This window comes from Ochotona curzoniae, unplaced genomic scaffold (genome assembly GCF_017591425.1).
Source record: "Ochotona curzoniae isolate NIBS_2020 unplaced genomic scaffold, NIBS_Ocur_1.0 contig_908, whole genome shotgun sequence".
In the NCBI taxonomy this organism is placed as follows: domain Eukaryota; kingdom Metazoa; phylum Chordata; class Mammalia; order Lagomorpha; family Ochotonidae; genus Ochotona; species Ochotona curzoniae.
This window is the reverse complement of record NW_024466607.1, coordinates 13,646,060-13,667,430: the sequence shown is the minus strand read 5'-3', so window position 1 is coordinate 13,667,430 and position 21,371 is coordinate 13,646,060. Positions and strand designations below refer to the sequence as shown.

The following is a 21,371-nucleotide window of genomic DNA, read 5'->3' as shown; positions in this document are numbered from 1 at the left end:
TTGCTGACAACCTGGGGTGTGGGTGGTGGAGGGAAGCTCTGAGGAAAATTGGTGAAAGGGGAGCGAACTTTGCATCAAACTTTCTGCGAGGACACACTTCACCCTCCACCTTGGGGCCAGCTGGTGTGGAAGGAGTTGCTGCAATCTCCTCCCACTGCCCCCTCCCCCACACACCGACCTACCCCTCCACATGAAGAGGATGGGTCAGGGAGCAAAGGCCACCAGTTTCCTTGACTTTGGTCATTTCAGAAAATTAGACTTGAAGCCAAAACCCGCATTGTTGCATTCCATGTAGATGCCAATTCAAGTCCCATCTGCTCTGCTTCATATCCAGCTCCCTGTGAATCCACTGGGCAAAGCAGTAGAGGATGGCCCAAAGCCTTGGGAGCCTGCACCTGCATGGGAGACCAGGGAGAAACTCCTGGATTCAGATCTGCTTAGCTCTGGCTGTTGCGGCCACTGGGGGTGTGAACAGGCAAATGGAAAACCTCTCTCTAACTCTACCTTTCAAATACATAAGTAAATCTTTAAAAAAAAAAAGAAAGGAAACTCATTCTTGGACATCACTGGTGGTTGCAGGAAAGAGGAGATGGGCTGGCTGCAGACAGTGGGGGAGTTTAGCATGGGGATGGAAGGGAGGTTTGCCCCGCCACCTTTGACATACACGCATACGTATGTCACACGGCCTGGTCAATACAAAATGTCAGTGAGCTAATGTAGAAGGACACTGTGACCGTTGAAGGTCAGTGAGCATAGGATTACAATCGATAGGATAATATTTGTATGAAATCAACTGAGTGGGTAGTAAATGGATGTCATTTGTAAGAAAACAGCTGAGTGGACAGCATGTGAATGAGAGCACTTGATGGGATATACAATACAAAAGAGTTCCAAACAAAAGTATAGAAGCAGTTGATGGGGTTTGTTGATAAGCTCAGTACCTCCTCCCTTATCCTATATGACCCTCAGTGTAAAAAGTCTGATGGCACTAATAAATTTCGGCTTTCGACCATCAGTCCCAGTCCCCGCATATTATTATCGGCTCCGTGCACTAAGTCCATCGCTGCAGGACAGCGACAAGCTAGTTCATGCGTATTTTTTTGGACTGAGACTCTAGAATCCAGGTGGACACGTGGGAAAAGGAACTATGATAGGGTAAAAGGGTGCAAAAAAAAAAATTCAAAATCCATGCGCAGTTTTTCCACATACGCATTCTCACGAAGGTTGTGACGTAGCCTTATATTTTACACTTGCAGCACAGGACACAGTTTCGTAAGACCCTCTGGAATTGCAAGTTCCAGCGGTGATAGAGAGCTTTTCACTTTGTAGAGCTCCGCACTGCCGGAGAGCATGCCGGGAAGCGTAGTCCACGGCCATCTGCTCGTGTGGCCCGATGGGAACTGTAAGCTCATGCAGCCGAGGAGCATGCCGGGAGTTGTAGTTCGCAGCTGCCTGTGGCGGGGCGTACGCGTCACGGCGGCCGGTACGGCGCTCCAGTACTCTTCCGCTTGGCCCCAGAAAGTTTCGATTCTGCCCCGCCGTGGGCCCACGAGCGCGTAAGTGTCACGGGGGACAGGCAGGACTCTGGGGGCGTCGGGACTGGCCTCGACCCTGATTGGAGAGCTTCGTTCAGGGTGCGGTTTGTCACCTGTTGCCCTGACGGTCCCCGCCCACCCCGGCTTTCCCACAGACCCTGCCTGGGACTCTGCCCCGGACCTGACCTTAGCCCAACGCGCCTCGGAAACACCTTGGCCAGGGGGGAAGATACCTTTGGAACCCAAGCTGCCCCTGGGCGGGCAGCCCAGACACCGGTTCCCACACCCCGGACAGCCGAGGGGTCGCGCAGGAGCCTACTGGGGGGGGGGGGGTCTCTGAACGAGGCGGGGTTTGTCGTGTCGGTGAGAAGTCTCATTTTTGGCCCAGCCCAGAAATCTTCACCTGAAACCAGTCGGCCGATACAGGGGTTGCCCTGTCTCAGGAGTAGTGGGCTCGCTGCCCCCGCCTCCCCCCGGGCCTCTCACACTTCGTGGCAGGGTCGCTGGCCCTCAGGTAATCCTCTCAGAAACACCTTTTGGGTGGCTTCTGCATGGTGTCCCGGTGCGGCTGCACAGGATGGAGAGGGTAAAATGTTATTTTTTCTTAAGAAAAGCAGCCCATATGGTTGACATATTAATCCGCAGGTCTCCCCCCCACCCCCGTGAATACCATTGCCTGCGCCCTGCTGTCCCTTTGTCATTCTCCCGGCCTTCCCTGCTAGCTGTCCCCTCCAGAGCGCCTGTTGACACATCGCCTGTGTTGGCGGGAGCCCGGTGTCCCTAGCTTGTCTTAGCACAGCAGTTTCCTACCCGAACTGGGAGCAAGTCAGGGCAGGGCTTAATCTGCTCTCCGCCCTCCTGCGACTGCTGACCTGGTGGCCCCAGGCAGGATTAATCCCCTGTCCTCTGGCTGGGGCTGCTGGGGTTGGAGGGACCCAGGGCTCCCACCTTTTAAGATGGGCTTGGAGTGGACGCCCCTTGACTCCCCACCCCTTGAGTGGCAACCACTATTCCCGAAGTGTTGGCTACCTGCCCCCTCTCCCCACCAGTTGTGGGTCATGGTCAGACTGACCACCAGTGGCCGCCTTTGACCAAGGAATTTGGAGGAAAGCAGGGTTTATCTGCTTGTGTGGAAAAAATGTGTGTCTTTGTGTAGCCTGTGTTTATGTATTTCATGTTTTGGAAGGCATAGGTGCAGAGGAAGAGAAGACAGGGGAGACACAAGGTCTCTTGTCCAATCCCCAAATGACCGCAACAGCTGGGTCAGGGCCAGCCAGGAGCCAGAAGCTTCATCTAGGACACCCACTGACGACAGAAGTCAGAGTGCCTGAGCCATCCTCCGTTGCTTTCCCAAGCATATTAGCAGGGAGCTGGATCTGAAGTGGAGCAGCCAGGACTCAAACCAGTGCCCAGACTTAATGCTGACACTGTAGGCAGCTATCTGGCTATGCCATAGCACTGGCCTCGCATTCATTTGTTTTTAAAGTTGTTTTCAATTGTCGATTAGAAAAGTAGGGAAATATCTAGAATCACCAAAAGACTTATATAGGGACCATCCATATACTCCAGGCAATATTTTACCTTGATTTTTTTTTTTTTTTTTTTTTTTACACTTGCTTTAGGAGTTGATCCAGCCTGGGGCAGGGATTCATTCCCCCAACTGTTCCTTATACTACCTTTGCCCCTTCGGCTGAGTTGAGAGCACCTGACTGGCTTCAGGAGGCCAATCTTTAGCTGGATGGTTTCTGGGTGGGATGCTTGAGATGAGAGGAACCACTTTAGTCAAGGAAGAGCTAAGCAGAGATGGCCTTGGTCCGTGTTGACGACCAAGACTGCAGGTGCTGCCTGCAGGTCGCCGAGTGGATAATCTCCTCCCCAACCTGTACCCGCTGCAAGCCCAGGTGTGGCTGCTGGGTAACCTGTGTTTTCTGGAGATCCCAAAGTTGCCACATGGGTGTCTCAAAACCGGAATCCCTTTCACATGAGGCAGGGAAGCCTGTTTTCTAGCTGTGATCTCATGGGAGATGTCCCCCTGGTCACATCTAGGGCGAGGAGCCACAGTCGCTGTGAATAGACCAGGCACTGCGTAGAGTGCTAGTGGCCGTAGAGAAGTCGTTAATGCAGCTGCCCTTCCTGGCTCACCGAGTGGCTGCTGGGTTCTTATGTTGCTCCAAAGATACAATTTCTGCTTGTGATTTTATTGTCAGTCTTGATTGGTGTAAGTGCCTCTGTTTCAGTAAGTCCATGGGCAGAGTGGCAACTGGAGTGTTGCTGCCTCTCTACCAATGGCAACTTGGTTTACTGGGTTATTTTCAAAAATATTTTATTAAGTTCTCACTTTTGAAAGACAGACAGACACACACACACACAGATTCATTTTTCATCTGTTGGTTCACTCTCCAGATGTCCACAACACCCAGGCAAGAGTCCAGCCATGTCTCCCAGGGGAGTAGCAAGGACCCAAGTGCTTGAGCTGTCACCTGTTGCATCCCAGGGTACACGTCAACAGAAAGCCGGATTGCAAGCTGAGAATCTTGGACTCAGACCATTCATTCATAGTGAGTCTTAGGTACCACACCAAATGCCTGCCCACCCTCCCGCTGTTTTCTGATGAGCCACTTAAACCGGCTGGAGTATCTAGACCATCGCTGTCATGAGCTCTGAAGTCTTGGGATACTCAGGTCCTTTAACTTTGAGAAGCAGCAGGTGGTAGGAGGCGTGCTCAGTTGGCAAGAGAATTTTTTTCCCCCTTTTACTCAGGTTGTAACCAGTTGACCCGATGTTTGAGTTACTGGTCATGGTCCTTCCTGTTCACCCGGGTCCTTGCAGCATGCGAAGGACACCAAGGGCCTGGTTCTGAGTGCTTCCAGTTGGCAGGGATGAGGATGTGTGCAGCAGTGTGGTTCTGAGGACAGACCGAAGGAGAATATGTGGTTTAAATACTCTCATCTCGTGGCTGCTCTGGGGGCCTAGAGACCGCTTGGCCAACCACCTCGGGGGCCTGAGGCAGTGCCTCCTTGGCCAAAAACAGGAAGTCCAATCAGGGGAGCCCTTGGCATCTAGAAGAGAAACTTATAACCTCTGCCCCAAATCCAAGCAAGCCATGAACACACAGCAGGCTTCATTGCAGTAAGCCCATCCTGGGGCTGAACTTGGAGCTCCCAGGGCTTTCTGTAGCTGCAGACTTGGCCAGGGGCAGAGAGGAGCACTCAGCCATGGCCCATCATAGAGAATTTTCCTCCACTTTCCTGCCCGCTGTTAGCATAGCTGCTAGGATCACTGTGCATGAAGACAGGTGAAGGGCCAAACCCCTCAGGACGCACCAGGAAGACGAGGTAGGAAGAGGTCCAATAACTTCTCCTGGGAGGTGGCCTGGTAAGCTGAGTATACATAACGTGTAACAAGTCTGGCTATGAGTCCAGGTGGATGAATCTCGAGGGGAGCCTGCTGCAGCTTCAGAGGCAACCGGGGGTCTCTTGTCCCCACTCCTGCCCCCAGCTGATCTTGTTCTGGGCTTCTGCCCAGGCTGTTCTGCTCCTCCTCCTCCTCCACCCCGCCCCAGGAAGCACAGCACCAGGTCTCAAGTCCCCTGCACTTGCCAGGGACTGGGTTGAATCTTCTACTGCATGATTGAGGTTCACTTGGAGCTTGTTGACCTCCATGACGGTGTGACCCAGAGCTCCTGCACTGAGGCCTACCACCAGCAGGGAGGTTGTAACTGACATGCCTACCAAAGTTGGAATGAAGATTGCCCGTTTGGTTCTCTCAGGATCCTGGGAGTTTGAAATTTCCTGTTTAGCTTCTGACCAAGAAAGCAGTGTTAGTTGGGGGTACCTGCTAGAAAATTCATAACAGTTGGCTGAAATCAAAGAAAATGACATGAAAGAAGAATTGGTGCTAGAGGCAAGACAAATTACATTGAGCCATGTTGAGAGATGGGGCAGGAGCTGGCCAGCAGAGAATTGGAGATCCCGGACACATTGCAATGTATTTCTGCATAGGACTGTGATATGATACTGAGTTTCCCAGTGCCACACAGTGTTTGGAATAATAACATTTGTAAAGAGGTGGGTTAGACACATGCCCTTGATGTTGGCATGGGTTCCAATACCCTAATGGGGCAAATCCAGCTGAAATGAAGAGGAAGGGGTTACCTGTTGTCCAGAAGAGGAGTGAAAGAGGAGTGAGGTAGTTGGGAGCGTTGGTGGGTCAAGGAAGTGGCAGACAATTCACCCTTTATTCAAGGACTGAAACCTTTGAGGTAAGAAATATGATACCAGGAAGTGTGACCAAGGAGTTTGGCAGCCACAGGCATGGTGAGGGTCACCAAGTGAGGTCTGGTCCACTGAGGTTGGAGTGAGCATGGGTGGAGGATCTTCGGGAGGATCAAGTCACCAGGCTAAAGAGGAGAGGCATTGAGGTCTAATGGTGTGGTAGCAGCCGGGTCTGGAAGATAGCAGTTCACGTGTTCTCAGAGAAGCTTTTGTGGGTGAGCACATGGATGGGTGAAATTGATCTGCCAGTTCTCATCTGGTTGATGTCCTTGCAGCTGGTGAGTAGGCAACCTAAGTTTAAGGGCTCCTTGAGGAGAAACAGTGGAAAACATTGGGCAGGAGGAGTTAATGAGTGAGGCATTGGTGATGGGCATTCCTTTGGTGGTAAGGAATTCCCTCTCCTGCCAGATGGCAGAATAGGGAGGCAATTGGCCTCCAGGACAGACTCAGGAATTGAGTACCACAAAGGCTGCATGGTGCAGTCATGCAGGTCAGACACCGAAAAAGACACTAAAAAGACACTAAAAAGACACTAAAAAGAGTGAGGTCAGGAGACTGTAGAGGCTGGTGCAGCAAGTCTCTCCTAGGTAGGAGATGAGAATCGGGGACTGCTGACAAGAGTGAGAGATCAGGAGCTGAAGAAAGTGTTAAGGGGAGAGGAATTGGGAGAGGACAGTGGGTGAAGTTCTCAGGTAAGACATGAAGTTACATCTCATTGGTGCATACCACAACAGCACAAATTTCGCAAGCTGTGGGAAAGGGGAAGCAGGAAGTAGTGCCAGGGTCCAGGACGGGATGTTGGAATCATTCTCACATTCCTCCCTTTTGTTATATGTTGGGGAGGAATGGTAGGCTCCTAGCCCTGCAAAAGAAACTGGCTAATGGTTTGGCTAGAAAAAATTTGTACATTTGAGTGGATGACACAGGAGTAGAGGGAGAGGTTACTTATCAAAAATGATGGCTTGAGTTCCTCCTGAAGCTCATTGGAATATGTAGTCTCTGAGGGTTGGCCTTGAGGAGCTTCTTTGGGCTGCCTCTGTGGTGATGGATGGATCATCATATCAGGTGTTGACCTTCTGTGCAGACTCTGCATTCTGGCCATTTTTGGATGGAGTGTCTGATTGATTTTGGCCAAGAACCGGGGACACTTCTACACAGTCCCGATATCTCGGCCTTTTGATGTATGGAATTAGTGGAGAAGCTTAGGCAGGAACATGCATGAAAACTGGTTAAGATTATCTAGTGAGGCCTTGAGAAACAAACAGAATGTATAGTCTGGCCTGCTTCTAATCCTGTGTTCTTTCCCTCCCTCTGCTCATGGGGACTCTGGCTGCTAGCAGGAGTTAAGTAAGGGTCTATGGGAAGGCCAGGGCTCCAGTAGACAGTGGCTTTCAAGGTTACAGTGCTAGCTGTTCAAAACTGTTTCTAAGGCCTTACACACATGGACACTGGAGTTTCGAGTCTAGATGCACCCAGGAAAGTTCGGCTGTTACCCAATTCCAGAAGTTGGCCAGGTGCATGTAAGGTCCAGGACCATCTATCTCCTCACGTAGGGTACTGGAAGAGACATCATAATGTGTGAAACTGTGGAGACATCCCATTGACTCCCATTACCTGGCTGGACAGAGAGGAGAGCCGGCCTGAAAGAGAGGCTAGTATAGAACAGATGTTGTCTCTGGACAGAATATACAGCTTTGCCTGTGATGTTGCTGACCCCAGGCCATCCCTCCATAGCGACGGATGCTTTGGGAGCTGTGCAGAGTGAAGGGCTTTCTAGCTACTGGCCCACCATGGTTCTGACCCAGGAATACTTTGACCCCCAGGGCATTTCCATTTCTAGTGGCCTGGTTCTTGGCAGAGCTAACAAGATTCTTTGAAAGCCACTTCTATCACTGGCAGCTGGTTGCCCAATATTCTGGCTTCCCATGTTGCAAACAGATGCTACTTGAGGGTAGACTAGCTTTACTGGGTCTCCTGGAGAACAGGTTACTGTATAAAGCTGCATTAATGAGCCTCCTGATGCCTAACTCACTACTCTTCCTCTGGGTCCCAGTTAAAGTGGGCCACAGAGGCAGCCTTTGGGTGGCAGCCAAAGGGATGCTCAGTTCTATCCCTAAATTCCTTAATGGACTGATAAAGGAATTTGTAGTCACAGGCATAGTCCTGATAGTTTTAAGATAGTTGTGTTGTGTAGTTGTGTGCTTGAATTGTGTACTTGTATAGTGTGCTTGTGTTGCAAAATTGTATAGTTGTGTTGCATGGTTATGTATATATAGTTGTATGGTTATGTTGTGTAGTTGTGTAGTTAGTTGTATAGTTTTGTGTAGTTTCATTCTGTAGTTGTATAGTTTCATTGTGCAGTTGTGTAATTGTATAGTTTCATTGTGTAATTTTGTAGTTCTGTAGTTTCATTGTGTAGTTGTGTAGTTCTGTAGTTTCACTGTGCAGTTATGTAGTTGTATGATCGATTTTGTGTGACTGAGTTGTATGGTTATGTGATTGATTTTGTGTGATTGAGTTGTGTGTAGCTGTGTGGTTGAATTTGTGTAGCTGTGTGATTGATTTTGTGTGATTGAGTTGTGTGGTTGTATGAGTTGTGTAGCTGTGTGATTGATTTTGTGTGATTGAGTTGTGTAGCTGTGTGATTGCGTTGTATAATTTCATTGTGTGGTTGTGTAGTTTCATTGTATAGTTGTGAATCCCATCAAACAGCAAGGACCTCCTTCTGGAAGAGTGGTCTGCCCAAGTGCCCTGCCAGGTGTTCCGGGGGTGTCACTGGGGTGTCACTAGACTGTCAGGCCCAGAATTCACACAGCCCCCAGCCAAGCAATTAAGGCAGGAATCACAAAAGCGGAAATCCTCTAGGTTCTTCACTTCCTCAAAGCCACGTGAGTAGCCTTATCAGATCTGTGGCATTCAGCTCCTAATTCATCTGCGGCTGGCCTGACCCTCTTGGCAATGGCTAGGAGTGTGCCCAGGTTGTCACATGGCTGCTTCCTCAGGCATTCCAGCTGCGGGACCTCAGCCTGCAGGCTGGAGCATAGGCAAGTAGCTCCTTTCCTGCAGCGACCGCTGGAAAAAACAAAAACAAAAAACAAAACAGTGTTTCCTCCCTGAAAAACAGTGTTGACTGCTCCTGGGCACAGGCCCTCTTGGGGCCTGCCTTCCTGGGTCCCTGGATTCCAGGCTGGTTGTGTGTGTGTGTTCTAGGGGAGTCACTGAAGAACCTGCTGTTTGGGGTGGGAAGAGGACCCAGATTGGGGCTCAAAAATGATGGCCAAGTCCCCATTCCCTTTAAGAAGGGAAGGAGGTGACCTGCAACAAAGGTGTGTTTGGAAAGGATGACCGAGGCCTGCGGTGGGTGGACACTGTAATGACAGGTCCTGCAGGCTGAGTCACCTAACACACCCACCTGTGTTCACGTGCCGGCCTGTGAGCTGGCTTCTGGTAAACTCACCAGCACTCTGCCGGCCACCCTGGTGAAGCCCTGGTGGGGTAGTCTGTCTGCTCCCGAGTCCCGCTGCCAGCAGGCCTTCGGAGAACAGGTACCGCAGGTGGGAGCTTGAGGAATGAATACTGTTGTCTACACTGAGCCAGGCTTGGGCAGCGGGCGGAGTTGCCCTTGTTGACATGCTTTCTCAGCCAGGGTGGAATTTATAACCGGGTGTTCCATCTGGTTGAGACTTGGGGAGGAGTCCGGCCGAACGACGCCCTGTCTGGGTCAGTTCTGAGCCTTTGGTGTGGGAGCAGAGTTCCGAAAGTACGGCAAGGCCCATTGCATGGCCCCAGCCTCCTCCTCCCCTTCCAGTGTTTTGTTTCCTTCAGCAGCTGTGTAGACATTCAGCCAGTTTCCGGGCCACATTATGGACATTAGTCACTTGCAGTTTAGTGTCAGTAAATTCATATGAGTCAGTGTATGCCTTTGTATGTTAATTTGGAACTAAATTATTATCTGTGTTGTTTGGGTATTGAAGGTGCCTGGGCAGGTGTAGGAGTCTGCATTTAGTCTCTTCCGGTCTTGGTCAGAATGGATGTTTTGGGAAATTTTGGATACTTTTGAGTATGTTTAAGAAAATCTATTGTTCCCAAGGGTTTCGTGCAGTAACTGTGCTGATACTCCAAAGAGCTTACCCAGGACAGTGAGAAAGGCTCTGGGGTTCGCCGGGACCCTGCATCCATGGAGGTGGTGTGCACCGTGGGGCTTGCTGAGGGCTGGACACCTGGAGCTTCTGCTGCCCAATCAGCGCAGCCCTGGGGGACCGAGGCCCGGAGCTGCTCCAGAATCCAGAGAGCAGCTGGCTGCTGGGTTGCAGCTGTCAGGATCGGGCTGGTTCACGCGGGGCGTCTGTGGTGCTTCAACGGAAAGTCACGCTTATCTAGGGATGCAGGGAAGTTGGCTGTGGCCTGGTCTGAGATAGTGCCCCATGCTGTTCCTTTCCTGGGGGTAGTAATGACTTCAAGGCAGAGAACAGGGTGCAAGTGGCTAAGAGTGCAACCCCCAAGTGGCATGAAAATGGCAATCCCCAGGGAACCGTGTGCCCTCAGGCCTGAATCCCTGTGAAGTGGTGAACCCAGTCTTAGCTGGGGAGCTCACTGTGGCCACGGATCTCACGGTCATGTCTGCCAGCCTATGGCCTTATGGCGACACAGGCACTCAGGACAATCAGCTTGTATAATCAGTGGCTGGGAACAGCTCACCCCCTGACCTGGGAACTTGACCCCCGCTCAGTGTGCTGTGAAGGTCACACAGAGAAGGCCTGCTGGCTTGGCTGGCTTAAAGGAGCCGCTTACGTCTTTGTGCCAGCAGACTGCTTGGGCTGCACACGTGTCTGCCCACGTGCCAGTCTCCAAACAGGGCTGGCTGCAGGAAAGCCGGCTGCTGTGTAACACATGCATTGACCGGGTCTCATGCCCTCGTCTTGGGACCCAGTTGGCTTCCTGTGACTGTGTGAGTCCAGGCATCCTCCTCCGAGATGGCTTCTCCTGGAAGCTCCAGGCTGCCTGGTAGAGGGGAAGCAGCTAGGGGAAGTGAGTGCAGGAAGAGACGCACCCTCCCCACGCTGTGCCTGCCCCCCCCCCCCCGCGTCCCCTCCTCCTGGACTTCTCAGTGCCCACCCACCCATTCCTTTGTGCACAGTTTGAACTGCCCCACCCACAGGGCCCCTTAGCGTTCGTTAAACGTTCATCCAGTGCTGCTTTTTTTTTTTTTTTTTTTTTGAGGCGGAACTTTTGTGTTCTGTGAGTTGTTTGGCAAGCCTTTGGTAACTCTTTCATCAGATAGCCATCAGCAGACACTGAACTGACTCCCCTCAACCCCCACCTCACAACCACTGCCCAATTTCCCCCTATGCGCGAGTGGTCAGCCCCTCCCTCCTCGCCCCTCCTCGCCCAGCCCTGGCACCCAGCAGCCTTGTTTGCTTTGCCATCGTGAGAGCATCTCATGTGTGGGAGGCAGGTGTGCAGCCTTTTGACTGGCTTCTTTCACACCATAGCCTGAGGTTCCTCTCTGTGTGTGTGTGTGTCTGTCCCCGTGTGTCTGTGGTACATTGCTCTCGGTTGCTGTGTATCTGTGGATTTGTGCCAGTGCCCCTACAGGAGCCTGTTGCTCAGTGTCTGGCTATTGTTCCGTCTCCATGCAGATAGCTGGGCTCCACTAGGGCAGGCCTGTGCCATGCCAGCCTCTGTATTCCCAGGCTGCACCTGGCGGGTACCTGACATGATGCAATGCTGGGCCAGCTTGCTGTTCCTGCTTCCTGCCCTGCCGGGACTGAAGCTCTGTGCCAGCCACTGAGTGAGCCTGGGTTCTGGTTCACTCTAGGGCCTTGCCTAGTCTTGGTTCAGCAGGTCATCGGGAGGCACTGCCAGGTATAGACAGGCAGGCTTCTCAGTAAACCACTCCTACCTCCCAGGCTGGTGTCCATGAGAAGCAGGTGCCAGTAAGTGTTCAGGGGCTTTAAGGGGGTTCTCTGCTGTTGAGGGTCAGTGTGACGAATTGCTAGGGTGAGTGTGTATGTGTGTGGTTATGGCTTTGTGCCTGGGTGTTATTTTCCCACCCAGGCAGGAGAAGCTGCCCTGGGCCTTGTTTTCACTGAGTCACGGCTGTCCTGCAGGCTGGTTAAAAATAGGCGTTCTCAGCATCCACGCCACGCTGCCATAACAGGCCCTCTTCACCCCTGTGGATACTGGAATGTTCCAGTCAGACCTTCCTCGCCCACTGCGGCTGCTAGAATGCTCCAGTGGGTGTTTAGAGGACCCTTCGGGCAGGCAGGTGGGTGGGCAGGCTCCTAGCGTGGTAAGCAGAAGGCAGCAGTGCTAGCAACTCTCAGGGTGGCATTGGAGTTCAAGGTGGCACCTGAGAGCCGGTGGGAGGGGCTGCCCACTGTCAGTGGGGATGACGGCTCAGCCCAGTGCGTCAGCTGCCCTAGGTGGGAAAGCCACCAGGTTGGACATCAGACTAACCAGGGTGGAGGCAGTTCTGTTCCTGCCTGGCCCAGGTTCTTAGCCTATGGGACTCTTCTGAGTGTTATGTGCTGGTCTGTATCCAGGGGCAATGCCATCCACTCCTCGGGGTGAGTGTGTATAGAGCACACGCCAGGGCCCAGCACACAGGCCCTCATGTCACAGCGGCTGCTTTTGCCAGCGGATATGACAGCCTGGCGGTGGGCAGCTAAGGGTGGAAGCAGAATTCTGGGAGCACAAGGAATGTCCCAGCCCAATCCAGCCCCCTTCCCTGAGCGCTCGTAGCACCTCACCCCCATTGGTCTGTAGCCACCTCTGTGTCCTTAAATCACACCAGCAGCTGCTCAAGGGGCTGCTAAGTCAGGACTCAGCAGCAGGAGTAGATTGTAACTGAGCTTAAAATAGAGGCCCATCCCCTGTTTAGAAGAGGGTGGCAGGCCAAGTGACATCTGTACCCCCAGGCTGAGGCTGGCTCTGGGCAGCTAAGACCAGGGGCTGCTCCCCTTGCTAGGCCAGCCAGGCTCTTCTTGGTCCAGAAGCCCTGAGGGTATGTGCCCTTGGCCTCTGGCCCTGCAGTGCTACTGGCCCAGGCGTTCCTGGGGAAGTGAGGTGAGGTGGAGGGGCAGTCCTGTGTGGGCAAGGTGGGGTCTGACGGGAGGGCGGCTAGGAATCTGGCACACTCTAGCCTTGGCTCTGAAGGGTGGACGGAGCCGCTAGAGGCTTTGCTAAGACTGGACAGTGGCAGTCCAAGAGGTAGAATTGGGGCGGCTCTAACATAATAGGCTGTGCTGGTGGGCTGAGGCTGTTTCTCATGAAGCCCCAAAGCAGGCCAGTGAGAATGAATGTGTGAGATTCTGTGTGTGAGTATCTCGGAGGCTGTGGAGATTGCCCCAAGGGAAAGTCCACCCAGAAAGATGAAACCCTCCCGGCAGGGGGAGCTCCCAGGCAGGCACCCTTGTACCCAGAGCAGAGTTTTGGCACTGAGTAACTGTGCTCCCATGGTTCTTCCCTGACTTCTCCCATGCAGGTGTCACCATGGAATCTGACCGCCACTGACCACCACACAGCCACCAAGGGCTGAAGTTCTAGGCCTTTCTGTAGACACAGACAGGAGGCACAGAGCCAAGGAAGGCGACCTCGCCATGGCTTCCTGCAGCGCCGAAGGCCAGCTCCAGAGGATCATCCGCGACCTGCAAGGTGTGGCAAGGGGGCTGGGCACGCCGGCTTGGCTTCCCAAACTGGTGGTAATTTGGCTGGCTTCAGTCGAAATGGCAGTCCTTTTGTCTTCACTCACCCTGCGAGTAACTGGAGCCCTCGGGACACAGCACATTAAAATATTTGGGGCTCAGATTTCCACCATCCCCTTCTTTTAGAGTGCAGTCAAGCCAGTTTGTAAACAGAATCAATTACGCAAGTCTGAACTAGATCAGATTTCAGTGTGCATGTTCCAGGCGCAGAAATGAGTCCGTGTGCACGTGTGCCATGCGTGGGGATGAGTGTGTGTGTACACGTAGGGGAGTTTCTTTGTGTACACATGTGGAGTGTGTGTGTACATGTACATACTATGAGTATGCTCATGTGCAGGTGTGGGGTAAGTATGTTCATATGCACATGTGTGGGTGTTCATGCGCACATGTGTATGAGTGCGGGTGAGTGTGTTCAAGCTGCCTCAGTTAAGTCTTTGACTCAGCCAAGCCTGTGGGCTGCACTAAAGCTGGCTGCTGTGGGGAGGGAGTATTTTCTGTTCCTCTGAGCAGGAAGGCCACATCCTTGTCTGCCTTGTTTTGGTTTCACTTGGCCCTAGATACAGGTATCCCATTGCCCACGATGCCAGCTCTGGGCCTTCCGCCCCTCCAGGTCCCGCCAGCATGATGTTGCCCGATAGTAGAGGCTGGGACGTAGAGCCCCATCTTGGAGAGAAAGGCAAGGTGGCAGAAGAGGCAGGGGAGTATATCTGACTCAGGAGAAGATGGCCTTCTCTGTCAGCTGCTGGTTCCAAGTTTACAATGATGGCCCACAGTCAAAACTCCAGGCAGATTTTCCACCCTTTCTGTCACCAGTGCCGATGTTGTCAGCCTCTCGGAGGCTCCACAGGTCCCCGACTGTTCAGCCTGCACGCAGTGTTCTGTCACAACAGGACCATCAGCCTTGGGCAGCCATGCAGTCTTCCTTCTAAACGTCCAAAGTGAACAAGTTACAAATCACTACAGCAGGCATGCTGTCACCTGTTTGTCACATGTTGAGACCCTGATAGCTAATGATTAGCTGCTATTTAGTGGGCACCAGGTGCTGACCTCCCCATGTCTTACAGATAGTGACGGAGTCTCTGTGTTTGATCCTGTGGGAAAGGTGCCATTGGCATTCCCACTTTGGCAGATGAGGAAACGAGCACAGAGACATTAAGTAGCTTGCCCAGGTTCACACAGTGGCAGTGAGGCAGAAGCAGAGTCCTGATTTCCCTGCTTCTTCCGTACACTTTGAAGTCAAGCAGCTGTGGTCTCTGTTTCTTGCCCCACTTTCATATACAGATTTATTTATTTTTATTGGAAAGTCAGATTTACAGAAAGATCTTTATCCATTGGTTCACTCCCCAAGTGGCTGCAAAAGCTAGAGCTCAGCCAATCCGAAGCCAAGAACCTGGAGCCTCTTCCAGGTCTCCCACATGGGTGCAGAGTCTCAAAGCTTTAGACCATCCTCGACTGCTTTCCCAGGCACAAGCAGGGAGCTGGATGGGAAGTGAGGCTGCCAGGATTAGAACCGGCGCCCTTATGGAGTTCCAGCAGGTGCAAGGCGAGGAGCTGAAAAGGTCCTGGCTCACGGCCAGGGGCTCCTTTGAGACTGTCAGGAGCACCCAGGTCAGGTTGAGGGTGTCTAGCCTGTAGAGGAACAGTGAGTGTTGAGCGCTGTGCCTTCCCCAAGCATCCCCTGCCTCCTGCCCAGGGCCAGGCATGGCAGAGGGTCCTTGGGGCACACATCAGAGTCCATCGCACAGGCCCATCTTTGCTGTTGGCTGACTTCCCCTGGGGGTGGGGGGTGGTGGAGGCGAGAGAAGTATGTGTTGACTAAGCACTCAGCCTCAGTGATGGGCAGGTGTGTTTCATGGAACCTGGGGCTTCTTTCCTTTGATGATCAAATTGTGTCCAGTGTGTCCCAACCCTCTCAACCGGGCAGGTGAGTCCCAGGATTCAGACTTACTGCAGTTCTGAGACACAGCATAGGCAAAGGTGGCAGTCCTGTGGCTCCCATCCTTTTCTGTACTGGGATGTAAATTGTCCCAGTCTCGAAGATGCAGGCCCAGCCCCAGCTATTTCGAACATCTGGAGAGTGAACCCAAGGGCAAATCTTTCTCTCTGCCTCTCTCTCTCTCTCTGCATCTTTCTGCTGGCCAAATAAAATTAGTTTAACTACTTTCTTGAAAAAAAAAAAATTAAACGTCAGTGCTGGTCTCTTGCACCATGTTATAAAGCAGAAGACCCTCACCAGAGGCCAACTAAATGGGGCTGCCCAGTGTTGGACTCTGAGCCTCTGAAACTGTGACCTAAACCAACCTGTAGTGTGTGTAGTCTCAGGTATTTTGTTATAGCCACACAGAATGGACTGAGACAGCAGGAATATGAAATATCCACTTACAAGATAAAGCTTTCTCGAGGTCAGTAGTAGGGGACTGAATGATTCATGCACCCAGAAAGCTGCATGCCCATGCCATGGTGATGGGCAGAAACAGGTGAAGAATACATATGCCTAGTCAGTGTCTTGGGCTTCGCATGTCTGGACACACTCCAACTCAGGAATGGTACCCTAAGGATACTGATGTGACCTGTACATTTCTGTGGTACTTTGTCATCACCATCACTCCCTCCTCTTCCTGCTGCTGCTCTGTCTTCACCCAGCATCTCCCTGGACACATGTTCCTATGCGTTGTCTTCCAGATGCCGTGATGGAGCTAAGCAATGAATTTAAAGACACGGGGGAGCCCATCACTGACGACAGCAGCAGTTTGCACAAGTTCTCCTATAAGCTCGAGTATCTCTTGCAGGTGAGTGACACCTGCCCCGTGCTCCTTGTCCTACTGTTGTCTCTTGCATCTGAGTCTATTCCTTATTCATCAGTGAGCCGTTGAGTCAGGATCCCTGGAGCCAGCCCAGGGAAGTTTTCCCTTAGCATATTTGGGGTGTGACCCACATGCCTTCTTGCTTTAAGAGGCATTGGTCTAGAGAACTCTGCAAACGTGGAGAAACACAGACAGCTAAGATAGACAGGAAGGAAGAGGGCCAAAAGTTTATTTTAGGCTGGTGGTATTAGCTCTTGTTCCCCAAACCCTTTTCCTCCACTCCCCTCCCCTCTTTTTTTTTTATTTCTGGACAAGGTGCCCTAACAATGTGTGTCAAGTTGGTTTCCATAATCGAGAAAAATGCCATGGAGTGTTGCCATGAGTCAAAGCTGTCTGTGTACTCGTGTCATCCTGAACACTCCTATCCCACACATCCCATCACAGCGTATGAGATGTCAGCCCACTGCAGAGTAGGTCCCAGCACGTTGAAGTGCATGAGTTTGCTGTGCCTTTCCAACTGATTGTTTAACTATACAGAAATGTTTATGAACTTTTATCCCACCCCCAACTCCATTAATCCCATCTTGGTGTTGGACTTGAAATGACTCAATCCTGATATTTCTTTGAATTTGTTGTATGTGCTTTAAAGCAATAGTGAAGCCAGCATTGAGTAACTGGTTTCCAGGGGTGTAGCACTGTTTAAGCCAAAACACCTGTGGTACCCACATCCCACATCACGGTGCTTGGGTTCAAGGCCTGGCTCCACTCTCCCAGCTTCCTGTTGGTGCACACCCTGGGAGGCAGCATCGATGGCTCAGGTGCTTGGATCACTGCCACTTATGTGGGAGACCTGGATTGAATTCCTGGCTCCTGCCTAGCCCAGCCTGGCTGTTGGAGGTAGTTGGAGAATGAACCAACGGAACAGAGATGTCTCTGTCAGTCTTTCTCCCTTTGTCTTTCTGCATTTCAAATACATAAGAATAACTTGCTATCTTAGAGTTTCGTAACTGGGATGAAGTGTCATTGCCTCATTTCCCTGAGTGGGGGCAGAGTTAACATCCTCGCCTTGCCCCTTAGACTCCTCCCTTGTGTTGATAGTGATCTTGGTGGTTGTCCACCCAGCTCCACACAGAGGTTCCTTCAGGGGTAGGCCTTCCTGGGTAGCTCTTATTCCCAAATCTCACTACTCCTATGACCCTGAGCCAGTTCCTTAAGCTCTCCTAGCCTCAGTTTCCTCGTTTATGAATTGAGAAAAAAAAAGTCTCATTTGGAGATAAGCATAACTTGATTTGCTAGTAAATAATAATAATACCAGTAATTTTGGTCTCACCTAGTACCAGCACCTAAGAATAAGAATCTGTTGTTATCACCTAACCATTTACAATGATGGGATTAATAGTGATTGGCTTGCACCTCTTCCTCTGCTCCTTTCTGCTCCCAGTTTGATCAGAAAGAGAAGGCCAGCCTCCTGGGCAACAAGAAGGACTATTGGGACTACTTCTGTGCCTGCCTGGCCAAGGTGAAAGGAGCCAATGACGGGATCCGATTCGTCAAATCCATCTCAGAGGTGAGTGGATGGCAGCAGCTGGGACCATGTGTTCTCCTCCACCTGCCTTCAGTGACTGTGCTGTGGGTAGCAGTGAGGCAGCAGGTGCTTCAGTGGGTTAAGAAGGAAGTTTTCTGTGTACTTGGCATCCACAGTTGCTGTGGCTCCAATTCAGGGAATCCAGCCATCTATCCCGGAGTGCAACAAACTGAAGAACACTTAATCTCGGATGGACTTTAGACCACAGCCCCTGCATTCCTTCACAGGCCTGCCTATTCGCACTAGACTCTGCTCATGGCATCCCTTAGAGGTGAAGAGCACAGGATTCCTCTTTTCCAGGTTATTTTCTTAGATGAAATTCTGAACTGTTTGCTAGCCTACAGTTTCCCTACAAATTGCTCAAGAAACTTGGAAATGAAATTGTTATAGAATCTCCAGTGATATTTCTTAAAATACTGGTATACTAAGCAAACTTCCATGTGAAGTTCTGAAAGCAGAGTGCTGTGGCCAGAACTCCGGAACTCCAGAACAGCAGTTATGCATGCATGTATACACACACACACACACACACACACACACACACACAGAATCTGTTCTATCCTCGGCCCCATGGCATTCTCTCCCTATCTGTGCTCAGCATAGCCCGTGCAGGAAGGAAGAGCTTGACACATCCAGGAGCAAGTCAGCCCATAGACTCAGGGCACAGTGTTCAAAGGGCTTGTACATGTCATAGGTCTTCGCAGTGTCTCTTCAGTGAGCGTGAGGTTACTGAAATGGACACACATGCTCCTTGACTGGCTTCCTGCAAAGGCCATGACATCAGGTGCTCCAGGAAGAGCCCCTCCCCGGCCATGCTGGTGGGAGCCCATGTGTCCCTTCCTACAGAGAATGGCAGTATGAAATATGCTATCATCAAGCTGCACTCTGAAATCTGAAACAACAGGGAGGGATCCTGGTTTTGAAGAGTTGTTGCAGTGTGGGCAGGTGCTGTGAGGTGTGGCCTGGTGGAATGCTCAGGTGTGGAGCGACGAACCTGCATCATCAGTCTAGAAAGGCTGTCACCACTCACCCCTCCCCTCTCAGTGCATCTGAGTGGCTCAGCCCACTCCTATCTCCCATTACTCAGCTGCCACATCCCTGCCACTAAGGCCTTCAGCTTTATTACTGGGGACAGCTGAATTCTGGAGACGAATGTAGTCCCTTGAGGCTGGGAGGTGCTTGCCGACACCCATCTGCTGCTTGGCAGGTTTCTTCTCTCCTGCCACAGGCCGACCTTCAGCCAGTTCAGACACGTGGAGTTAGAGAGCATTGTTTGTGGAGGCTGCCACAGGCTCTGCTTCCGTGCAGCTGTGTTCCTAGGGGCACCGTCGCTTAGGATGGTTTGGGACACCACTGGGCTGCTGGATCCTGGTTGGCATCAGTGACCTTTGTGTCTCCCGAGTCTTCCAGCTGGAGGGGAAGGTCAGTGAAAAGGAGGCATTTTGGGACCTGGCAGGTTCCATTGGAGTGTGAGGCAGCCATTCAGGCTGCTGTAGGGTAATGGTCTCATAAGCTGCTTCCAGAGGTTCAGAATGGGCCCCATCTGTCCTCTGCTCAAGCACCATGAGCAGGGGTCAGCTGGCCTCAGGCCTGTGGCCCAGTGGCCCCATGTGAAGCATGTGGTTGTCCCTGCAGGTTTCCTGTCCTGTGCTGCCATTGTGTCACTTCTCAGTCTCATGTATTTGGGTTCTGAGTAGTTGCTAATAGCATTAAGGAATTAGGTCATGAAAACAGACCCATCGTCTCAAGATAAAAATGCAAGGGCTATGCAGTGTTTTCCTTTGCAGTACAAAGGAACTGTTGTTCCCTTGATGAGGATGTTGAAAAATATGTTTTAAGAGGTTCCCTATATATATTATATGTATATATACACATATAAATGTATATATGTGTGTATGTGTGTATATATAATCCATTCATTTAATGAATCTGATAAAAAAAAAAAAGAGCCTGAGATGTTTACTGTTTTAAAAGTGTTAATGTTCGCAAGGCTGTTATGACAGCCAGATTGCTAAGAAAGATGGGTTCCTGCTTAGGGAACTTACGCACGTGGCCTGGGATATGAGGTTCTTATTGGATACAGCAGGGCCTGGGTAGGGAGCGTGTGTTAGTATGACAGACACACTTCCCAGTAATATGCTTCACTGCCCAAGTTCTCTCATCATCACCACTGAGCACCTTGTTCCCACTCCGCCCATCAGTGGAAAAGTTTCTGAACATGGGCTGTCATCAAGCTCCCCACCTTGGTCAAGATCAAAACTCAGGAAACTCACAGAAATGTCTTACAGCTTCTGTGGCCCATGAGGTTTCACACCTCTTTATTGTTTAAAACCACTTCATATTATGGTAGCACTTCCTTGTGTAAGCTGTAAGGAGACCTATAGCACTGGGCTAAAGGTGCTATCTGCTGCAGTGTTTATGCCCTCACTGAGGTGCCAATGCTTGAGGCTCTGCCACAGGCTTCCTGTGTTAATCCAGTGGCATAGTTGGGGTCTTAAAGCGTATGAGGCTTGTGGCTCATCTCTGGGTCAGAACACTGTCACCCTTCCCCTGCCACAGACACACATTAGCCATTCCTGGCCATCGAAGGGGTGGAGAAGGACTCTAGCTCATCTCACTGAGCCACCGCCTGAATAGGTGCCACCTGCATAGGTGCCTGCAGGTGTCTTCTGGGATTGTACCTCCTGGCCTGTCCATTTTGGCCACCATGTACTCCCAGGTGGCTTAGCTGTGCTTTAACAGATGAACCGGAGTCCATGGCTAGCTTACCCTGTCTCCATCACAGCAGGCTTCCAGAACCATCGCTTCTGATCATGCTGTGAGTGGTGACTTGGTGCCCAAGTCTGTCCCAGTCACATGTTTTTCCAATGCACTGGTCTTGAGCCATTGAGAGATTTGGAGGATGGGCCTGCACCTGGGCCTCCACTGTACACTTTTGAAACAGACCAGTTTCTGTCTCTGGTACCCCAGTGCCACTGGGCCTCCTAGAGTTCCTGCTGCTCTCACTCCCCCGGCAACTGGTGACTGATGCTGTCAGTGGTGTGTCTAAGGAGGCACCAGCCTGAGCTGGATGGTGTTAGTAGCTGTGTGGATTTTCCTGGTGGTTTCATGGAGACACAGAGGAGGTCCTGCCACACCCAGCAGAATTTCTTAGACCTTCCAAGCAAAGCCATTTAGTCTCCTTCCTCTGTTCTCCAACAACTTGAAAACAAGCCCAGCATCAGTCAGCCAAAGATCTTCCTCCTCAAACCCGTCCCTTCTTCCTATCAAAGAGTTTCAGATCTGAGTTTCAGCAATACTTCAAGAGCAGAAAAGCAAAAATGACACCCAGGAGCACCCACAGATGTCTGTGAGCCTGTCTGTGATGGATCTTTCTCCAGACCACTGGGGTCTGGAGGTTACCCTTGGACAGGGTCACCCCTTCCGCTCCTACCCACGCTGCAGGAGTGGCATTCATCAGACACTTT

The 21,371-nt window shown here is 51.4% G+C and overlaps 1 protein-coding gene across 1 annotated transcript in view; it reads left to right on the top strand.

Moving 5' to 3' along the window:
- The first annotated feature begins 1,527 nt into the window (after positions 1 to 1,527).
- FYCO1 (FYVE and coiled-coil domain autophagy adaptor 1) overlaps positions 1,528 to 21,371 on the top strand; it is a 62,629-nt gene continuing 42,785 nt past the window's right edge. Inside the window, exons 1-4 of the mRNA XM_040994344.1 lie at positions 1,528 to 1,634; positions 13,296 to 13,465; positions 16,198 to 16,304; positions 17,761 to 17,886. Of these exons, the coding sequence (XP_040850278.1) occupies positions 13,411 to 13,465; positions 16,198 to 16,304; positions 17,761 to 17,886 (288 nt within the window). The 5' untranslated portion in view covers positions 1,528 to 1,634; positions 13,296 to 13,410. The remainder of the gene's footprint in view (positions 1,635 to 13,295; positions 13,466 to 16,197; positions 16,305 to 17,760; positions 17,887 to 21,371) is intronic.